Here is an 18,871-nt window from a genome sequence, read left to right on the forward strand (position 1 = left end):
TTTGGAGGGCCAATTACTCAGCTCCCATTCATGTGGACCCCCCGTCACTAGTAGCATCCCCGTTATGCGGCGAATGAAGATGAGCACATGCCTTCTCCGGCACATGTAAAACCAGCCACTAGGCATTAACATATATTTTACATTGTATGTGGCAGTGACAGCGACTGGAATGGAAGAGTCCTGACATAAAGCTACTACCACTGTTTTCCATTTCTAACAACATGACATGAGACATGGTTAGGCTACCACTTGTATATACAGTCAGTGACATATCTAGGACTTCAGTCAGTCCTAAAGCAATGTTTTATCTCTTGTAAAATGTGGTGAAATTGGTTTCAGAAATCAGAATAGAATCAATTTTAGTCAGTTTCTAATTACACTAGTACATAATCTAAAGGCTTTCGGTCCAACTCCTGAATTCTTAGTAAATAAGAGAGCCTGATAAGCTGTATCCATTTGAAGATCTAAATCTAAGATCTAAATAATAATAAACAAGACTTAAAAAAACAAAGTAATGGGTCACACTCTCCACATGCGGCAGTTAGGGGATGTATTGGGAGTCAACAAGACGACAGTTACCCCAGCAGTGCTCCAAAACTCACTCCATTTCCCACAATTCCACACAAATGCAACGGTTTACAAGGTTTCCGGGTGTCACGCACTTAAATTACCCCTTCCATGATGGTCCCTAACAGAGCCCTAATAGATATGTAAGGGCAAGCAGGGCACAGACTCATTTAATGTTGACTGTAATAATCACTGAGAGCTACTAGGAGCTACTTTCTTTACCTCTGCACTGATGAAACTGTAATGCCGAGGTAAATAAAGCTCAGTTTTATCATAATTATAGTTTACTCTTTTCTGCTCTGCAGTGTAAATAAATTTACCACATTTGACACATCCTCTTATTATATTTATTTGATGCATTTAGGTCATTTTGCCTAAACATTGAACTGTACTGAATGAATTGTTTTTGAATTGATTTATGTGACTGTTATGTGCCTCTTTAGCTGTTACTAGCCCCTCTGTCACAATTAACCTTGTCTGTGGGGGACGTTGTAATGTTTAGCATGCTGTATCAGAGTGGGCTTCTTTTGTAAAACCTATTATTAATCTTGCTCAAATATCAAAAAACATTAATTTGTGTTTTTTGCCAAAATAAAAAAGCACTTTTAAATAATAAGTATTAATGTTTGTATTTAGGGTGTCTTTGTGGTTTTACAAAACACATAATTGACATGATGCTTGTGAGGTCAGAGATTTACAGCCCCAGCAGGCAGCCCTGCAGCAGTGTGTTAACTGTGTGAAATGTCCTCGTGGGCTGGTCCAGACTAGTGTGTAGAGTTTGAGAAATAAGTTCATGAAGATTGAGGTCAAATCCCAGAGGAAAGGCCGCTCTGTGTCTGAGCCGAAGCCCAGCTCCATAAACAGCGTCCTCCACCAGAGGGCTTCTCACAAACCCACACACTCACACATACAGTGAGGCAGCAAATCCGCAGTTGAGTAGAACAAAAAAAAAAAGTGTTGACTTTGAGCATGGCCCAAGGTCAGGAGAGCTGGTTTCGCTACTGCACCCAGCTGCACAGCCTACACACACTCACAACACCTACTGATAAATGTTATTAATAGCACCCATACCACAGTACAGCAATAACATGGCAGTCTGATTTCAATACCTACAATTAGCAATGACCAATGAGTCTGTGAACTACTGTCTGATTATTCGCCTAATTGCAACCAGCATGCCTTCAACCTTTTCATGTAGCATTGCTCCGTCAGGACAACGCCATCGTTTAAAATTCCACTGTGGTGAGTGCAGAGGCCCCACCTGCTGACTTGCATAAACGTCATCCAATCTTATGTTTTCTTTCAGACCTTATTTTCATAGAGTGACAATTCCAAACACATGCTAGTTATTTAGCGCTCCTGTGAGATCTTTGTAAAGCTCGTTATTCAGGGTACTCTGGTTGCTTTAGTTTGATTATGCATTGTTGGGAAGATTACTTTAAGATTAGAGAAACCCACCTGCACACTTGTTTAACAACAGAACGGTTTATGAGTCATTCCATTTACAGTCAGATGTTGGAGCTGGGAATGACATCCCAACCGAGTTGACCAACTTTCCGATAATTGTACAATTTAGACTTCAGAGTTTACCACAACTGGTTTTACAATCTTTTACCTGTGTTTTATGGCAAATCTAACCAAAATATGTCCCGCGTATCAAGTCCCAGGTTAGTATTGTTAGCAATAACAAGGTTGATACCGACGCATTACATGTTATTTCCGCATTCACACACCATGGAAACTCTTCCACAGATAGACGTTGGACAATACTGTGTGCATGACTGTTTTCATGAGACACAAATAGATAGAAGTGCTGATAAACTGTTTAATACTACTGTTGATGTGCAGTGCAGCCATCTTGGATTTTGAACTGAGTTGGTGAGACTCTTACCAGCTTTCTGAGTAGAAATCCCACTTGTGGGGGTGTTCCAGTTCAAATTGCCTACTTAGAATTCTGAAAATCCGACATCCCAGTTCAAATGAAACGCAGCATTAGACAACAGTGCATGCAGCAGTCCTAGCTCATCTACCTGGATTCAGTGGCAGTTGTCTTACCTTGTTTCTTTCAATTCTGTTTAAAAGTGTTTTGAAGATGAGAGAATATTTACTGCTGGGGTCTCATGTACTCAGGGAGTAATATTGGTTTCCTTGCCTCCCAATTTCCGTTAGTGAATGCATTTTTACAGCACTCCTGGGAAAGCAAGCACAAAGCTGCGCCTGAAACTGCACCTCCCACATGTAAAAATCCTGATCCCTGAACAGAATTCCACAATGTAGGAAGTGGTTTTGAACATGTCACAAGATTCTCTGCTGGTGGTGCTGTTAGCTGTTAGCTCTGTACATCAACAACAACAGCATCTCACAAACACACACTCGCTCGCGCGATTAGAAAAAGACATGGTAAGAGTAGCGCTGTCTAAGCTGTATGGTAAACCTGCTGATTTCACTCTATGTTTCAAATGCAACTGTTATCTAATTACCATGTTCACATACTGCTTTTTGTATCCAGATTATGTACCACTGTTACATGTATTCTGTTACTACTTGGGCCTAGTATTTTGACATGCAAAGGTTTGGCAATCCTTGTAGTTAAGCAAGTAAAAGTTTCTGAAAAGGCAAAAAAGTTAAAGATTTCTTTAGCAAGATCACTTTTTAATCTCCATCTTTTACAATTTGCACAGTCAGAATTTAGTAGCATCCCATTTGGCAAATAACACTACTTGGAAACACTCTTTATATCCAGCCAGACACAGTTCTTTCTTCTTAGGTCACCTTCAGCTTGTGCCTTCTACACTGTGTTCATGTGTGTTTAGGATCATTATCCTGCTGTAGAAACTTCCTCTTTTCATCTTATGCTTTTTAAACAGATGCTGTGATGTTTGCTTGCAGAATCAATTCTTTCCTCTATCAGGTAATTGTTTCCTGTGCCACTGGCTACAACACAAACTCAAAGGATGATCGATCCAGCCCACATACCTTTGCTCACTGCAGCTCATGCAGTCTGTTTTAAATCCAATTTCAGGTTCACGTGGCTTGTTTCCAAAATGCAGTGTTTTGTTTAGAAGGTTCCTTAGAAATGGTCTGGAACAGAATTTTGTGAGGATGCAGATAAGTTTTTTTTTGTCTGATGACTCGACTGGTGTTGTTGCACAGTAGAACAGTGCACCACCATTCCAGAGTCTGTTAACCCTTTAAAAATCCTATGGCCTGGTGGTGGGCTTAAAGTGTCATTACAAACGTAAAAAAAATAGACCCACCCGTTTTTACAGAGGTCCTTGTAGCTACTGAAACCTTGGGGGGTTACATGTTACTGAAGGACTTTAGATAGCAGAAACTTCAGCTGGTTAACAACCTCGTAATTCAAATGATCCAGTAAAGAGTGGGTTGGGGTGTTCACAAGAACAAACCTACTGGGTTTGCAAGGTCCAATTTAAGAGTCAGGATTCCTTATAGGTGCTTGTTGCCAACAACAGAGTAACAGCATGACTTCAGAGGTCTTTGACAGTGTGTATTATAGTGATTGTGTTTTTAAATAAACAACCCATCAACGTTTCTCTGTAATCAGTGTCATCAGTGACTAAGCTGTGTTGACTAATCATCTCAGCCCTTCTATCTGACCACAATCAGGACTACTAAACAAGCTCTGGACTAAGTTTAGTCTTCATGAGGACTATCCAACAGTATTTAAACAAAGTCAGTCTTATCACACATTGAAGGCTGAATGACAGAGGTTAGCGTTTAAACATTAGGTTTTCACAAGGGGAGAGCAAAAAAGGCCAAAAGGCACATTTTTCACCATGTTGGGCAGCTTTTACTCGATTTACTTGGTTTGTTAAGACCTCAGCTATTCTTGTGCGAAATACATCTGGCATTTCCCACGAGGTTATTTTTCCTGCCTGGCGGTTTTCCTGTGGTTCCCCTTAGTCAATACTCTGCAGAATGCCTTCAACTCTGAGCAGCCTCTTCATTAGAAAACACACATATTCGCTGTACTACGAGCCAAGCCAGTGCGGCGAAACGACACTTTTATTGGCCTGGCTAAATCCGGCTGATAAGCAGATTTAATAAGAGTCTGAGAACAGGGATTGAGATGCTGTTGATGTTTTTTCTTTTTTTTTCTTTTTTTTTTTTTTAACAAAACAGCATTGGGATTGAGACATGTTGTAAGGATCCCTGTGGCAGCAGCTGCTCTGTGTCCTTGTTTTTTTAATGAACAGTTGCTAAACAAGGCTTTTCGGAGAACAGAGGCACTTCACTATTGTACTTGAGAAGCTGAAGTCGTCTGATTTCCTGTATGACTGGTGAAAATAACACTGAATAAAGGCGATTTGTGAGGTGAAATTGTACACTATAGTGGGCAGAGCTGATGAATAGCTGGTGCAGTATTGCACAAGCCAGCAGATTATCAGAGCACAGCTGCTGAGTGTAGGACTAACACGAGCAGCTGTGCCATCAGGCCTAACAAACAATGGCCTGTCGTCTACTCTGCAACGTGCTATGGCTTTCCACACACCTCTCACATGTCGGACAAATAGCTAAGCGGCAAGGTAAAATCCACCTGGGCTTTCAGGAGTCATTGACTTCATTGTGGTCCATGGGGGGCTGTACCAGAGAGGCTTTTCTGCAATTTAAAAACTACACAATTCTACAGTCTGTAAGTTACACAGCTGCACAGTGAGTCTTCAACATAAAACACAAAAACACCACCATGACTGGTTTTCAATGCTTCATTCAGCTTTTTTTCCTTCTCACCCTCCAGAAACATGCTGATACAATCAAACCGTAGTTAATGAATGACTTCAGAGGCTAAAAATATGCTGAGTTTGGATGCCTTCCTCTCTTTTTCTTTTTTTTTTGGCCAGAGGGCGTGTAGTAAGATACTCTTAGCAAGTTTATGTCTGCGCTTGTAGTTTCTCCTCTCCGCCTCGAGGTGTCGCTGCACTCAAGCATCTCTGATACTTTCCTTGAAATTTCCTGGAGTGCCGCACTAAGTAAACACACCCTAATTATTCTTCTGTGTTTCACAGACCTGTGCAAACTCCCATCTTACTTTTCACAGCCTTTCTTTCGGGCATTCTTCATGCCATGTTGTGCGCTGGGTTAGCAGCGAACATGAGCGCGCAGGCCTCATTTGTCTTCAAAAGAGTTAGCACTGCACACTTCAGCCAGCAGGTTAAAATCCTTCATTTCTTTACACTTAAACCTCACAGCAGAGATATCTAGCAGTTGTATTATGGATGTATCATTTGACACCTCAAGATTTTTCCCTTTCACATTCCTGCTAGATTTAACAAGTCATTTCAAATAGGTTTTCAGGCAGGTGGGAGTTCTGGGCCAATGCCAAAATCCGGTAGTTCTCATATACATATATGTTGGTGAGATTATATATGTATGTCTTATGCAAGTTTTATGCAAAAGTTTGTCTTATGGTGCCGCAGGTGAAATTACACATTGTTGATTTTCTAAGTGGAAAAACGATTGCATTCGTGTTCTCCACATTGCTTATAAATGTGCAACATTCAATGTCTTTTAATTGTCTTTATGGTTAAATTAAGCAATTAAACCAATTATGCTTCATAATGTGTGGAAGCATGTCTCCCTAGAGGATGTGACTTAACAGAAAATTAACAATACATGGAATGGATGTATTCCATCGCTATAATAAAAAAAATTGTTTCTCTAAAATAGCAATAGAAACTTTATGGGTAAAAGTATTGGGACACCTGCTCATTCATTGTTTCTTCCAAAATCAAGGGCATCAAAAAATACATTATCCTGCTGTTTTTGGAGCATTGCTGTGAAGATTTGATTTTTAGTGACAGGAGTGTTAGTGAGGTCAGGATGTTGGATGATCACAACCCCACCTCATCCCCAACTCATCCCAAAAGGGTGGCGCACCATCATTTCAGTGAACACGGTTCAACTGCTCCACAGCTCAATGCTGGGTAACTTTACACCTCTCTAGCCCTGCCTGGCATTAGGAATGGTGCCAATAGGTCCGTGTTTATTTCCTCTGTGGAATCCTATTTTTATATATATTATATATGCACACTAGATTCAGTTAACAATCAAACAGTTACTAATTATGCTCTCTGTACTAAACAGCATGCAGTTTAAGTACTATGGACACAGCTTATCTAGTCCCTGTAGAGAAGTATTGCCAACATAATGGGACTCTGTGGAGCCTAAAGGCAGGCGTGGGCTAGATGGGTATAAAGCCCCCCAGCATTGAGCTGTGGAGCAGTGAAACTAACTGTGTTCTCTAGTAGGAAGCTCTCCCTGGACAGTATACACCATTATTCCAACAAAAGCAGGATAACCTGTTTTTAAATACTCTTGATTTCAGAATAAACAAGGAATGAACAGGTGTCTCAATACTTTTGTCCATATAGTGTATATTTGGAAGAGAGAAATGTAAAACACATTTCTAAAAGAAAATGAGACTAAATCTACCAGTATTACCATTATAGAGAATTATAATATTTCGTTTTGTAACGAATGCTGCAAAATAAATGAAACCCTCCTGAACATTCTGCTCGTAATAAATACACCATCAATCTGTCCAATAGCACTAACATTTTAAACAATTCCCCGCTAATACAAATGTAATTCTGATATGATCATGCATCCCAAGTAGGTACATTTTTGCTAGTTACTTAGCTTTTAATGTAGTCATACATCCTTAAAAACATAGCCTGATTAAAAGTCACTGGTATAGACAGTGGCCTTGTTGTTCCGTGACCACTGACATGAATTTCTTGGCAGAACATCGATGTTGATTATTCACAAGCAAATGACATTTACAATAGCTGTTGTCAGGTCAAGAGGAGGAGGAGAATGTGGACTCCTGTGTTCCTGTGTGGAAAACTGTGCGATGTAGGAAATCCACCCATTTGCAACCCGACATATATTTTAATCACCAAAACACTGAGAGGCAGGAAATGGCGTCCGCTGGCCTTCTCCTCTGAGTCAACACGAGTGACGAGCTGTAAAAGTGAGAAAGCAGGACTGTTTACCTCACCGTGGTTGGAGGCTATTTAAAACTGCCACTACTGTGTGCTCTTATAAATACACCCGTCTGGGTTCCATTGCTCACAGGTACCATTAAATTCTTTCTTTCAAAGGCTATTCAGCACCTTTCTTTCTGCTGTAGTCATTGACTGTACAGTCTATGTACAGTCAATGATTAATAACACACAGTTTTTGCAGACCCCCCCCGCCCCCCTCTAACCAATCCCTTTCCAGGGCCTCTTTTTAAATCCAAACTCTGGCAGAACAAGCAGCCTGTAATTAAAGCCACTGATCCTCCCGACTACATTTGATTCAACCACTAGAGGGTGCATCAAAAGCATGGAAAAACATTGCTGGGGTGTTTTACATTTTAATGAAGTGCAGTTATTTCAAGGTTGACATGTTGTTCTCAAAATATTGGCTGTATTATTAAGAGCACTTGAAGTGGTAGGCCTGCATTTCAATCGCGCATATTTGCTGCGGCCTGGCCACATGGCTTCTATTACCTATGCAGCCCTTGCATTCACAAAGCAGAATGTGGCTGATTTAGCCGGCTGTTATAGCACACATTTTGAACAAGATGAGGTCATGCATTGTTTAATGTGAAGTGAAAGATTCCAGCTTTGCTAAATAAAGTACTCGAAAAATGCCCAGGTTCAAATACTCAACAAAGCAGAGAATCTGCAATTATGTACAATAGTGAGCAGCCTCTTCTGCAACTGGAGAACTTGTGCTGAGACAAAACTGTAAATACTTGTAATGTTCTTAAAGCTGGCTCAGTGTCTATGAATAGATCTTCAATAAGAAGTAATAAGACCACTGAGTCTCAGACCAACTGAAAGCCCAATAGTTAGGATAGTGGATATGTGAATCAGCAGTGAAGCGCTCCCAAAGGAAAAACGGCTTTTCTGTTCTTTGTCTAAGGAGAAGTAAAGCAGATCTCAATATTGTTTCAATGAAAGATCACTGCTTTCTGAATTCTTTCTCCTAAACCCCCGTTTGGAGAAATGAGAGGATCTAACATCGGCCTTTAATTGTAGAGGGTTCTGGACATAAATGAGAAAAGCATAAGACTTCCTTTTTATACTAATAAACTGCAGAAAGCTCGTCTGAGATGTAGAAGGGGGCTTGATGAGATCTTACACTTTGCTCTGTGACTATTGTTCAGCCGAGACTAAGGTGAGATCAGTCTGACCATAAAGAGTTAGACCACCTGAGACATTACTTTGATCAAAGTGAGAAAATCCAAGGGTTGTTTCTCAAGAGCTGAATTTCAGGGTCGGATCAAGTCTCACACACATCTCAGAACTGATTGAGATTAGGAGGAGGGCTTGATTCGAATATTTCTTTCCTCTAGGCTCTGAAATAGAAACAGAAAGGCTATTAGAAGTACACTTTTTTTCCCTTGAAGACATGCCGAAGATGTGACCTCTAACCTTCCAGACGCAGCTGGCTGTGACAATCCAATACTGAACAAGCTACTTTAAGCGCTCCTGACAAACATTCTAATTATGGGGGCCTTGAAAAGTCCCAGCGCTCATTACGATTATAATGAACATGGTAAACTACAGCAGATGTGCTCCAGGACAGGATCCTTTCAGCATGTGGGTGATTACAGTACCGAACCAGGGGTGACTTTCTCGTCCTGCAAGAGGCCTCCTTCACTCGCTGTGCTTTTGTGTATACAGAGGTTTGTTTTGATCATCAGGCTTTCATTTCATGAAGGAAATTATAGTGGGGAGCTTACTAGAGCTACATATCAAGGTGAATCATGTTTATTGTAATTTAGGTTTTTAGCATTTGGGTCTCAAAAGAATTCGTTTGGCCTGGCTTGCAATTAGCGGGCAATCTGATGATGTTTATCATTATTATGATGAATTACAACACATCACATTGTTGGTATTTTCAACAATGACCAGGTATGTGTTTCATCACAAAGGGAAGATAAGTATTTTATATTATTCTATATTATTAAACTATTTCTATTTAGAATTTCTTAAATGTAACATCACTCCATTCCATACTATGAGATAAGATACATATCATGCAGGCTTGGGCGATATAATGGTGATCTATATAAGCTTTATCCTCTAAACAGGTGTAATTTGAGCCTCTGTTAGTTGAACATGATCTGTGCTGTGGTATTTATCCTTCTAAATAATCTATGTGAGTCTAAACACAACATTACCTTTTGCATTATGACTTTCTGTCACACCAGATGCCCAGCGTGACTCTCTCAGACACATTTTCATTCAACACTTGTAGTCTGTAGTGCAGCAGTTAGTCAGAATAGCAGCTGCACTGGGCTGTGTGGTACTTGGTGGATCTCAAGCCAAGCTAGCTAAGCAAAGGTTGGCTTAGCAAGTGGGATACGTCCTTCCACTCCATCCTTCAGATTTAAGATATTATTGAGTTCTTATTGTCTAAACAAGTGAGGTTTATGGTTAGTCAGTATTAACAGGTATTTTGTGGTGAACAGAATGCTATCATGCTTACTAAGCTAATGATAACCAGCTTCTCTTTCCTGATGCATAACAGTTAAATATTTTTTAGTAAAGCCCCGGTAACACTGGGCTTTTGCATTTTAAATCACCTTGCAAAGTAGGCATGTAAGAGATTTTTTTACCTTCAAATCCCACCTCCCAACTGACTGTGTACCAATGTTCACTTGCACCAAAAGAGTTATTAAATATCTCCTGTTCTGAAACCACAACAATCAGCGCTTCAGACAGAGCAGAGAGTTGTCACACTCCCAGGTTTACCTCCTAGCTCTGCGGACTCTCTGGACTACACTACCCATGTTTCCTCCCAGACTCACATGACTTTCACCTGCCCTCTGCCAGCCAATCATGAACAGTTCCTGCATTCATCGTCACTTGAGTTCTGATTGCCTTCACCTGTGTTTGTCTTATTGTTTGAGAATTTAAACTCCTCTCTAGTTTTTCTCTTTGTGAAATATTACCGTGGACTTTTTTGTAAGTCTACCAATCGTTCTCTTCTGTTTGGCTTTATCGTGTTTTTGCTCTCCACTTTGTTTACCTGATCCTATGTGCCGTTGTTTTTGAACTCTGCACGGTTTTTCAACTACAATTTTGCCATGTATCTGCTTTCTCTCTTATTGGTTTTGATCTGGTTCAATTCGTTTCCTGTACCCGTGGATTGCCCTTTCTTTATTAAAGACTCTTTTTTCTTTTTTTTTTTCTTTTTTCAACCCATGTTGCAAGAGTGTGTCACAGGTCACACAGCCAGAGCGGCAGCCATATTGGTCGGGGACGCAAATTCGTGCATCAGAGTTAACCAAAATTTAACTTGACGTGAAATTTTCACGCACAAAAGTTTGCACAAAAACCCAGCGTGACTGTAAGCGTAAGACAATCCTTGAATAGGTACTCTCCACCCCAGTTAACGCTGTATAGTGTGCTAATATGTAGAGACAGTATGACTGCATGAAAAGCATCCTGAGCATTTGCTGAAGTATCAATTATAACATCATGTCATATTGGCCATCTCTACATGCAGCAGTAGCAAGTGCAATACATGACCGGATAAGCTGACTTTTAAGTTATAAAACAGTTTATTTCTTATTAAAAATGTTACATAGCAACCTTGAGTGCTACCCCAAACACAGTTGGAGCAAATACATTTCTTGAACTTTTAAGTTTTATTTCTCCTACTAATACATCAAAAAAAGAAAGAGAAAAGAAAGAAAATTGATTACCCCTAGATTGTGTCACTTTCAAATTGTTGGTAGTTTTCCAAAATTCTTTGTGCAAAGAAACTGACAACCATTTTCTGCCGTTTCACATAATTTAACACAGACCTTCTGAAGAACTGACCAATGCCAATACAGATGTTTTTTTTCCCTCAACATATTTTTAAGTAATTTTGACACCCACTGCTATACATCTTTTAACATGAACAATCAGGAGTGGCCTTTGTGTGCTTCACTAAGTGCTCCTAAACCCCCCTCCCCTCCCCGTCCACCCCTACATCCCCAGGTGTAGTCTTAAACCCTGGTAAATCCCTTGAAAAAAATTTCCTCTGAGTAAACTGTGAAAAGTGTGTGCCGGCAAAGAAAAAGCCACCAAAGTAGTCCTGGACATGGTACTTCATCCCTTCACAAGCAAAGCGATCCCATTTTAGAACTTGCGGTTCTGTGCAGTCAGAAATTACAGTAGCCAGTGAATATGATACAAAGTGTTTTTCAGTTTGCAAGGGTTATGTACAAGCACCTCGGTCCTACATTTGACGAACACATTCCACGTTGCCCTGGCAAATGGGAGGGAGCTTCGCTGAGTGTGAGAGGAGCAGAAAGGGGATGCCAGTGGATGGTGGTCAGAAAAGCGTGTGAAACCAAACTCACATTTTATCGTCAATGTATAAGATTCTTTCAAGGAAAGCTTAGTTAGTTTTATTTACATGTAGCCGTGTAACACACCAAACTGCAATGCTCTGATCTCTTGTGGTTCTTGCGACTTAAAGAAAAAAAATTCAATCTTACCAGCGGAACCCCTGCAGGCTTGAAATATGAACACTAAACTACCACACTGATACATAAAAAGATGCACAGTAAGGATTAATATGCAAAGGTACAATAGTTCCACCGGGCAGCTTTTACTGCATTATGTCAAAATAGTGTTTTGAAACAGAGAGAGTTCTGCGCATTGATTGAAATAGCACTGCTGCAATTGCATTGATTTGTCACTCAACTTGTTTATATCCTTTGGGCACCCAGAAGTTCAGTGAGAATTCCTGCTCCTCCGTGGGGACACAATACCTTCCACTAACTCCAGCGCTCATTCCAAGGCAACCCTTATTCGGGCTTGCCATCTGACGCCTTAAGACGGCGTGGTGAGAACAAGACACAATCAGCCCAGCTGGCCCATGTTCAAAGAAATGTGCAAATTATAAACTTGAGTGGCAAGAAAGGACAAATAACAGAAATATACTGCTCCTAAGTTAAAGCATCTCTAGGTCATGGCTAGCTGTGTGGCTGGAAATAGGGACCATTCGAGTGTCAGTCAGGAGTGTTTTCTAGTCCTCTCCAGCTATTGGAATGTCAGGCTTCTCTAGGAGAGTTTGGTGCTGGGGTGAACCGAAGAGAGCTGTGGGGGACTGAAAGCAGGCTGGGGGTTGAGGGCTGACATTGGATAGAGGCCATGGTGGAGAATATCCCCGTATGAGGTCCCAACCGGGTGCCTGTACAGGTGGGCTGGGTTGGCCGCCTGGGCCAAGAACTGTCTCTGCATCATTATGGAATGAATGGCAAATGGGGGCATAAGGGGCGAAATGACAGCCTGGTTCTTCAAGTACTGCAGTGGATGTGAGTAACCAGGGGGTACATGGGGGCCCAGGCTGTCACACATGTCCTGTACCTGAGATACGAAAGCCCCAGGATACAGCCCTGGGAAGATGGGCGAGTGCAGGGGGAACTTGTGTCCCTCAGCAGCATAGCTATTGATATGCACCGCGTGCGCCGGCTCTGCCGGCTTCATGGACTCGTTGTCGGGCTCCGGGGTCCGTACTTTCACTGGGGCGTCTCTAGGTGTAGAGCAATGCATGGGCGTCACAGCCCGGATCTTCTTCTCTGGGGGGCCGTTCTCCAACTCCTCTAGGTTCCTTTTCAGTGGCCTTGCAGCACCTACGTTCTGCGGATTACTTTTGGTGCTCAGGATGGGCCGAGCCATCTCCTCTATTTTGTAGCTCAGAGTTTCATCCGCTCTGCCATTGTGTGCTTTGGGCTGAGGTTCAACCACTTTCTTAGGAGTGGAAACAGTCATAGGAGGTACACGGCAGGCTCTGGGATGGTAGTCTAAACTTGTACTCTGACTGTTGCCTGCTTGGAAGAGAGGAGTGCTTTTTACATCCTGCTGCATCATGGAATGTGGGAGGCCACACAGTGATGATGTGGAGTGGGGCAGTTTGTGTGGAGAGGGCTTTGGGAGGCTCAGATCTGTTGGTTGCTCCTCTGTCACCCTTTCACTAGGAGAGCCTTTTTCTTTCTGATTCAGACTGGCACAGTATGTCAGGCTTCCACTGTCGGGCTGCTGGCTCTGGGGGAAACCGTGTGCAATCTCAGAGTCCCGTGGATAAGCCTCTCTGCTCAGGTACTTGCTTAGCTGTTCCTTGCTCAGATGTTGCTCCGTTTGGCGGTAGAGGTTGTGCAGGTGTGGCGAGGAGTAGAAATCACCAAGAAAGCTAGGTGCTTGTCCAGGACGAGGTATCTCTGTGGATTTCTCCGCACTGGAGTGAGGGCTGGCCCTCACAATGTAGGGCTCTCCTGTGGGGCTGGTCTGGGACTGACGCAGAGGCTGGTGCTGGGGTGGTTCTGAATCCCCCTCACCACGTGACTCCCTCTGAGGAGCCTCCACTGAAGGCCTCCTGTCCTCGCTGCCTCGAGGCTTGAAGCTCTGAGCGTGCTGGATGACAGAAGGACGCTTGATCACCACACTTGCCTCACTTGCAGTAGAAGGTACCTGGGGCCCATGCTGTCCAGCAGCTGTTTCCTCTGTACTACTGGCAGATGCCTTTTTGTTGACTAACGGAGGAGGTGGACCATAGGGGTAATTATTGGGCAAGCCAGTGCCACTGACTTGGGATAGCATCTTTTTCTTGGCTAAGGGGGACATTATGCCAGGGTTGTTTCTAGGGTAGAGGAGTGAGTTGAAGCTGAAGCTCTCCTCCTTAGTAGGGAGTTCAGCCCTCTCTGTTGGGATCTTTGGCACTAAGAGGGGCTGTAGAGGTCTTTGCTTCAAAGTGGGTAGCACCATTCCCACCAGGTTCTGATTCTCTGCCTGTTCAATATTTCCCAAGGTATATGTAGGTACCTTGTACTCTGCTGTTCCATGCTGCCATTGGTCCTGTGTGTGAGGGTGTGCAAAGGGGTGCGAATGGCGTAACGGCATGGATGCAGCAACAGGGAACACGTCGGAGTCCTCTGATTTGAGTGGCGTGCCGTCCTGTGGAAGTGATGCATGCTTGCTCCTGCTGACTGGTTCGTGTGGGTTGCCATCCCAGGGGGCTTTCTGGAGCACCGATTTCTCCTCTTCCTCCTTGATTATCAGCTGCACGTCACCATCCTCCAAGGTGGGACTCATCTCCTCGCCCTCCTCCTGGACTGGAAGCTGGGACTGCTGGGACTTCTGCTTCAGCGGGACCTCCTCCTGGAGCTGCTCCTTGTCTTCTATGTCCTCAGCACCCTGAAGACACAAGGACACAAGCCACTTATGCACTGAATGTAATACTGCAGAGGTATAGTCCAAGTTTACTGTGCTGAGCTGATGCCCAACACACAACCACAAATAAGGCGTGAGCTCTTCTTACAAATGGACAACACCTCATCAACTCTCACAGAGTTACACAGAAGTTACGTCAATCTTTGACAGCTGATCTAACTTTGGGCAATGTCAGGAGCTAGGCTAAAGCATTAGTACTAACATTGCAGTTGTTTGTCCACTTCTAAAGAAAGAGGCTGAGGGGAGGGAAAATCTGATGATAAATATGATGAATAAGCCCTGGTGGACCACCTCTCTTGTGTCTGTGATGAACAAATGAGTCTATGCACTCTGCTCTAAATGAAAAGAGGAAATAAGAAGTCAGCATAGTGCTGTGGGAGTGACAGCACACATCTGCTGTTGACCTTAAGATCCAGCACCTCATGTCACAACACAGTGTGTGCACTCCAGGCAAACTTCAGATCTCTGATGAGCAGACACATGCCATAGCATCAGCTGCATTGCATTGCTGCAAAAGAGGGGCCAGCCCCACCCTTCTATTCATTACCAGCGTTGGTTGGAGAAAGGCACAGATGTTTGACATCAGTTAGTGTCAGGTGAAGTGTTGGCTCATCTCTTTCACTCTGTTCCCCTAGTCAGCCCAGATAAGTATGCGACTGCTTTTGATGGCTTGTGCATATATCACATTACACCACGCCCAAACAGCAGGTCCCACTTGTCTTTTGTAGAGGTGAAAAAGGAGCGATACCCTTATCTGGTGTCTGATTACACGCAAGGTTCTGAACAGTTTGTATGGGACTGTACTCAGGAAGGAAGGCCTGAGTATGCTCATATCTTTAGATAAAGAGCATGAGCACATATTGTGTTGCTGATGACCCCTGACCTGGAGGCTCACTTAGTCTCTTGCCCTGGGGCTATGCTCTGACATGCCCTTAATACAATGTCGAATGGGGGTCTTAGAAGCTGGTGACTAACAGCCAGGATTACACAGTTGTAATGGGGTGTGACTGCTTGTTGGCAAGGCATGTATCACTCAATAGCCCTGATTGTCTTCGGTGCCTGAGGAAAGACTGAATTAACACAGCACACAATGCTCTGATTCTTACCAGAGCAGCATCCCTATATTTGTACTGTCCTGATTATAGTCCACTGAGATTGAAGCTGTGATACAAGTCCCAGCATCTGCCTCACCAAATATTTCCTACAGCTGAGATCTATAACTTTGATTGAAATGTTAAGTGTTTTGTTCCTGTATTTTCCCTCCCTCTCTAGCCCGGCTGCACTGGCTCTGCCTCAAATGGAGAATTCCATTTTCATTTTCTTGCTTGTACAATGTACAATCAATTATCTGGAGAGGGCTTTCAAATTACAGAACATACCAGACAGATGAGCTAGGCATGCCACTGGAAAAGCAGTCAGCCCCTACAACAGCCTTCTTTGTTTCCACGCTGCAGCCGATCACTCATTTCATACGCGGCAGAAATGAATATGTGCCGTGCAGCAGCTCTGAAATGTGTCGAAATCTGACGCTTCAAGAGAAAAATTCAAACGGCCCTTTCATCTTCTCTGTAATCATTTGGTTATTCATGTGAAAATAATAACTCAATTTTCATTCCCTTCACAGAGTCGTGCAGCCCCCCCCCCCCCTTCTTTTTTCATATTTTCGCTTAACTGGAAAGACATTTGCAAATCACCATGGATTTATTGGCTTTCAGGGATAAAAATAAGCCTGCGGTTTATATAAGAACTAAAATATGGCATCAATTCACTTGGCGCGTAATGGCCGGTCGGATCTGATAGCAGGCATTTCCAGCGCGGCCCTCCTCTTAGCACTGTTCTGCGCACAATGGGTCTTGTCAATAACAGCAACTTGGTCATGATCTTTTCTCCTTCTCATGATTTGTAAGGCAAAACTAGAAGGCTGAGAGATATGGAGAAAGCCTAGGGTGCTCCAGTCCAGCATTTCACAGGGAGAATATAACTGAATCAGGCAAAGCGTAAAAATCGCCTGGAGTCAGTGAGGCAGGGAAATACCATTTGATTTACCACGCTGTAGCGCAGCGGTCCGAGCCTCCGATTCAGCTCAAATAATTATGTTAAAACCAGCTGCTCCTGACAGCGCTATTCTTACAGGCCTTTGACGGCTTATTTGTTAAAGAGACAAAAGGCAGTCAGCCTGAAGTGGCCTGTCATGTTTCCCCCCCCCTCGCTCTCTTTCTTCTGTGTGTTTTGAAAAGGAAAGTATTGCTGTGCAGCATCTCTTCAGCGAGAGAATGGGTAACTGACCAGCTCTGGAACTTTGGCTGAAGCGTCCTTTTCACTGCGGCCCTTCGGATTTTGCTCGTCTTTCAGCCGCTTCGTGGACGGGACCTTTGTCTTGGCACCCCCCTCCTGGGCGCCGGCCTCTTGCTTTCGGGGTTTGATGGGGGGTAGTGGCTTGTCCTCCTCTCCTTTCGTATATCTCTCATAGGGCAGAATTAGCCTGGGGAGAGAGGAAGTGAGACAGGTTATCACTCCGGCCTAAATACCACAGGCTGACTCACTGAGTGCTCTTTTCGTATTCCTCCTGCTCTCTCAACACATTAAACAGTCTCGACTCTTCATTATACTGGAACAATGACAGATGAGGAATTCCAGGAAAATGCATCTGGTTTATTAATCACGACTGCTGCTACTTCGCCTGAGCTACACACTTACAGAAGTGAAAGCAAACACAGATACTACCTTGAAAATGCTCCTTACGACATATCCCAATGTGATTCTGGACTTACAGTATATATCTAACACTTTTCAAACAAGCACATGCTACTGCAGGACACCCTCTATCACACTTTTCTCTCACTTTATCAAATGGAAATTTCACAGAAAAGCCACAGGACCTTTCAGAACTACTGTCTACACACCTACAAACCGCTTAATGAGAGAACACTAATTGGTCACGACTGCCATGTATATGTTCATATAGTGATAGGGGGACGGAGGACTTGGTAACCTTTTCCTCCATATTAGAATCTGAAGTGAATATAAAGTACTGAGGGCACAGCTGCCATTGTAACCTGAACTGTTCAGTTTTTGTTATAGGATTTGTCCAGAAGACCAGAGCAACAGGATGATCTACACACATACACACGCACACACACACACACACACACACACACTCTCTCTCTCTCTCTTTCCCTCGCTTTCTCTCTCTGAAATGCCTTGTCCCCAATGAAGCATGCAGGGCAAATGGGGGATAATGCACTTGATCCTAATTAAAAGCATTTCAGTTCCCAGCAGCTGATGACATACGGCCGCTCCCTTTCGCTAAACCCCTCTCTCATTCTTATCATTGTACCTGCCTAACCCAGCTAAAGCCAAAAAGACAGTATGATTTACATTACGGATGCAGCAGAACGACTTATTGCTCGTTGTCCAAGCATGAACTGTACACATGGCGATCCAGGGAGCTGCTATCAGCCTCGTCTCTGGCTTTTGCTGATGGAGAAGCTTGATAGAAGCTGTGGTAATTGGATGGGGTGATACATAGCACTGTAATCTGCCGCTCTGCTCATGCAGTTTGAAGTTTTTATAATGTGGCTCGGTGTGATTAATGAGTCCGGGTGGGAACTGTCAGAGGCACGTAGAATTATAAATATCCACTGTGAGATGGCAGCCATAATCAAAATAAAAAAAAATGTACATCTCAAGCATCGCGATCTGGGAATGCCGAAGAGGAGCCGGCAGATGAGGAGATGCGCTAAATACGTCGGACCTCTCTGTCTCAATTATTTAGAAGCTTTTGTTGTTCTTTGTTTCCTTTTTCATCATATCAATAGAAATCTCACTCGCGCTGTGTAAACCCCCCCCCCCCCCCTTCCCTCTATCCTATTTATCTCTTCTTTCTTCTCCTGTTTAATAAAATCTGCAAGGCATCTCCAGAGGAATTCATTTCCGCTATTTTGCTTGGCTGGGTGTTTACTCAACAGCGAGGCCGTCCAGGCCTCTCTGAGCTGGGGCCGGCAGGGCTGCACTGAGCATGCTCAGGCAGAGGGGGGGGGGCATGCGGGAGAACTATG

The 18,871-nt window shown here is 43.2% G+C and overlaps 1 protein-coding gene across 1 annotated transcript in view; it reads right to left on the minus strand.

The window, feature by feature from the left end:
* Window positions 1-11,133: 11,133 nt before the first annotated feature.
* The window catches only part of arid5b (AT-rich interaction domain 5B), a 98,848-nt gene continuing 91,110 nt past the window's right edge, over window positions 11,134-18,871 (minus strand). The window contains exons 9-10 of the mRNA XM_072667477.1: window positions 17,100-17,295; window positions 11,134-14,777 (exon numbers count right to left, since the gene is read on the minus strand). Of these exons, the coding sequence (XP_072523578.1) occupies window positions 12,648-14,777; window positions 17,100-17,295 (2,326 nt within the window). The 3' untranslated portion in view covers window positions 11,134-12,647. The remainder of the gene's footprint in view (window positions 14,778-17,099; window positions 17,296-18,871) is intronic.

This window comes from Salminus brasiliensis, chromosome 22 (assembly GCF_030463535.1).
Source record: "Salminus brasiliensis chromosome 22, fSalBra1.hap2, whole genome shotgun sequence".
NCBI lineage: Eukaryota > Metazoa > Chordata > Actinopteri > Characiformes > Bryconidae > Salminus > Salminus brasiliensis.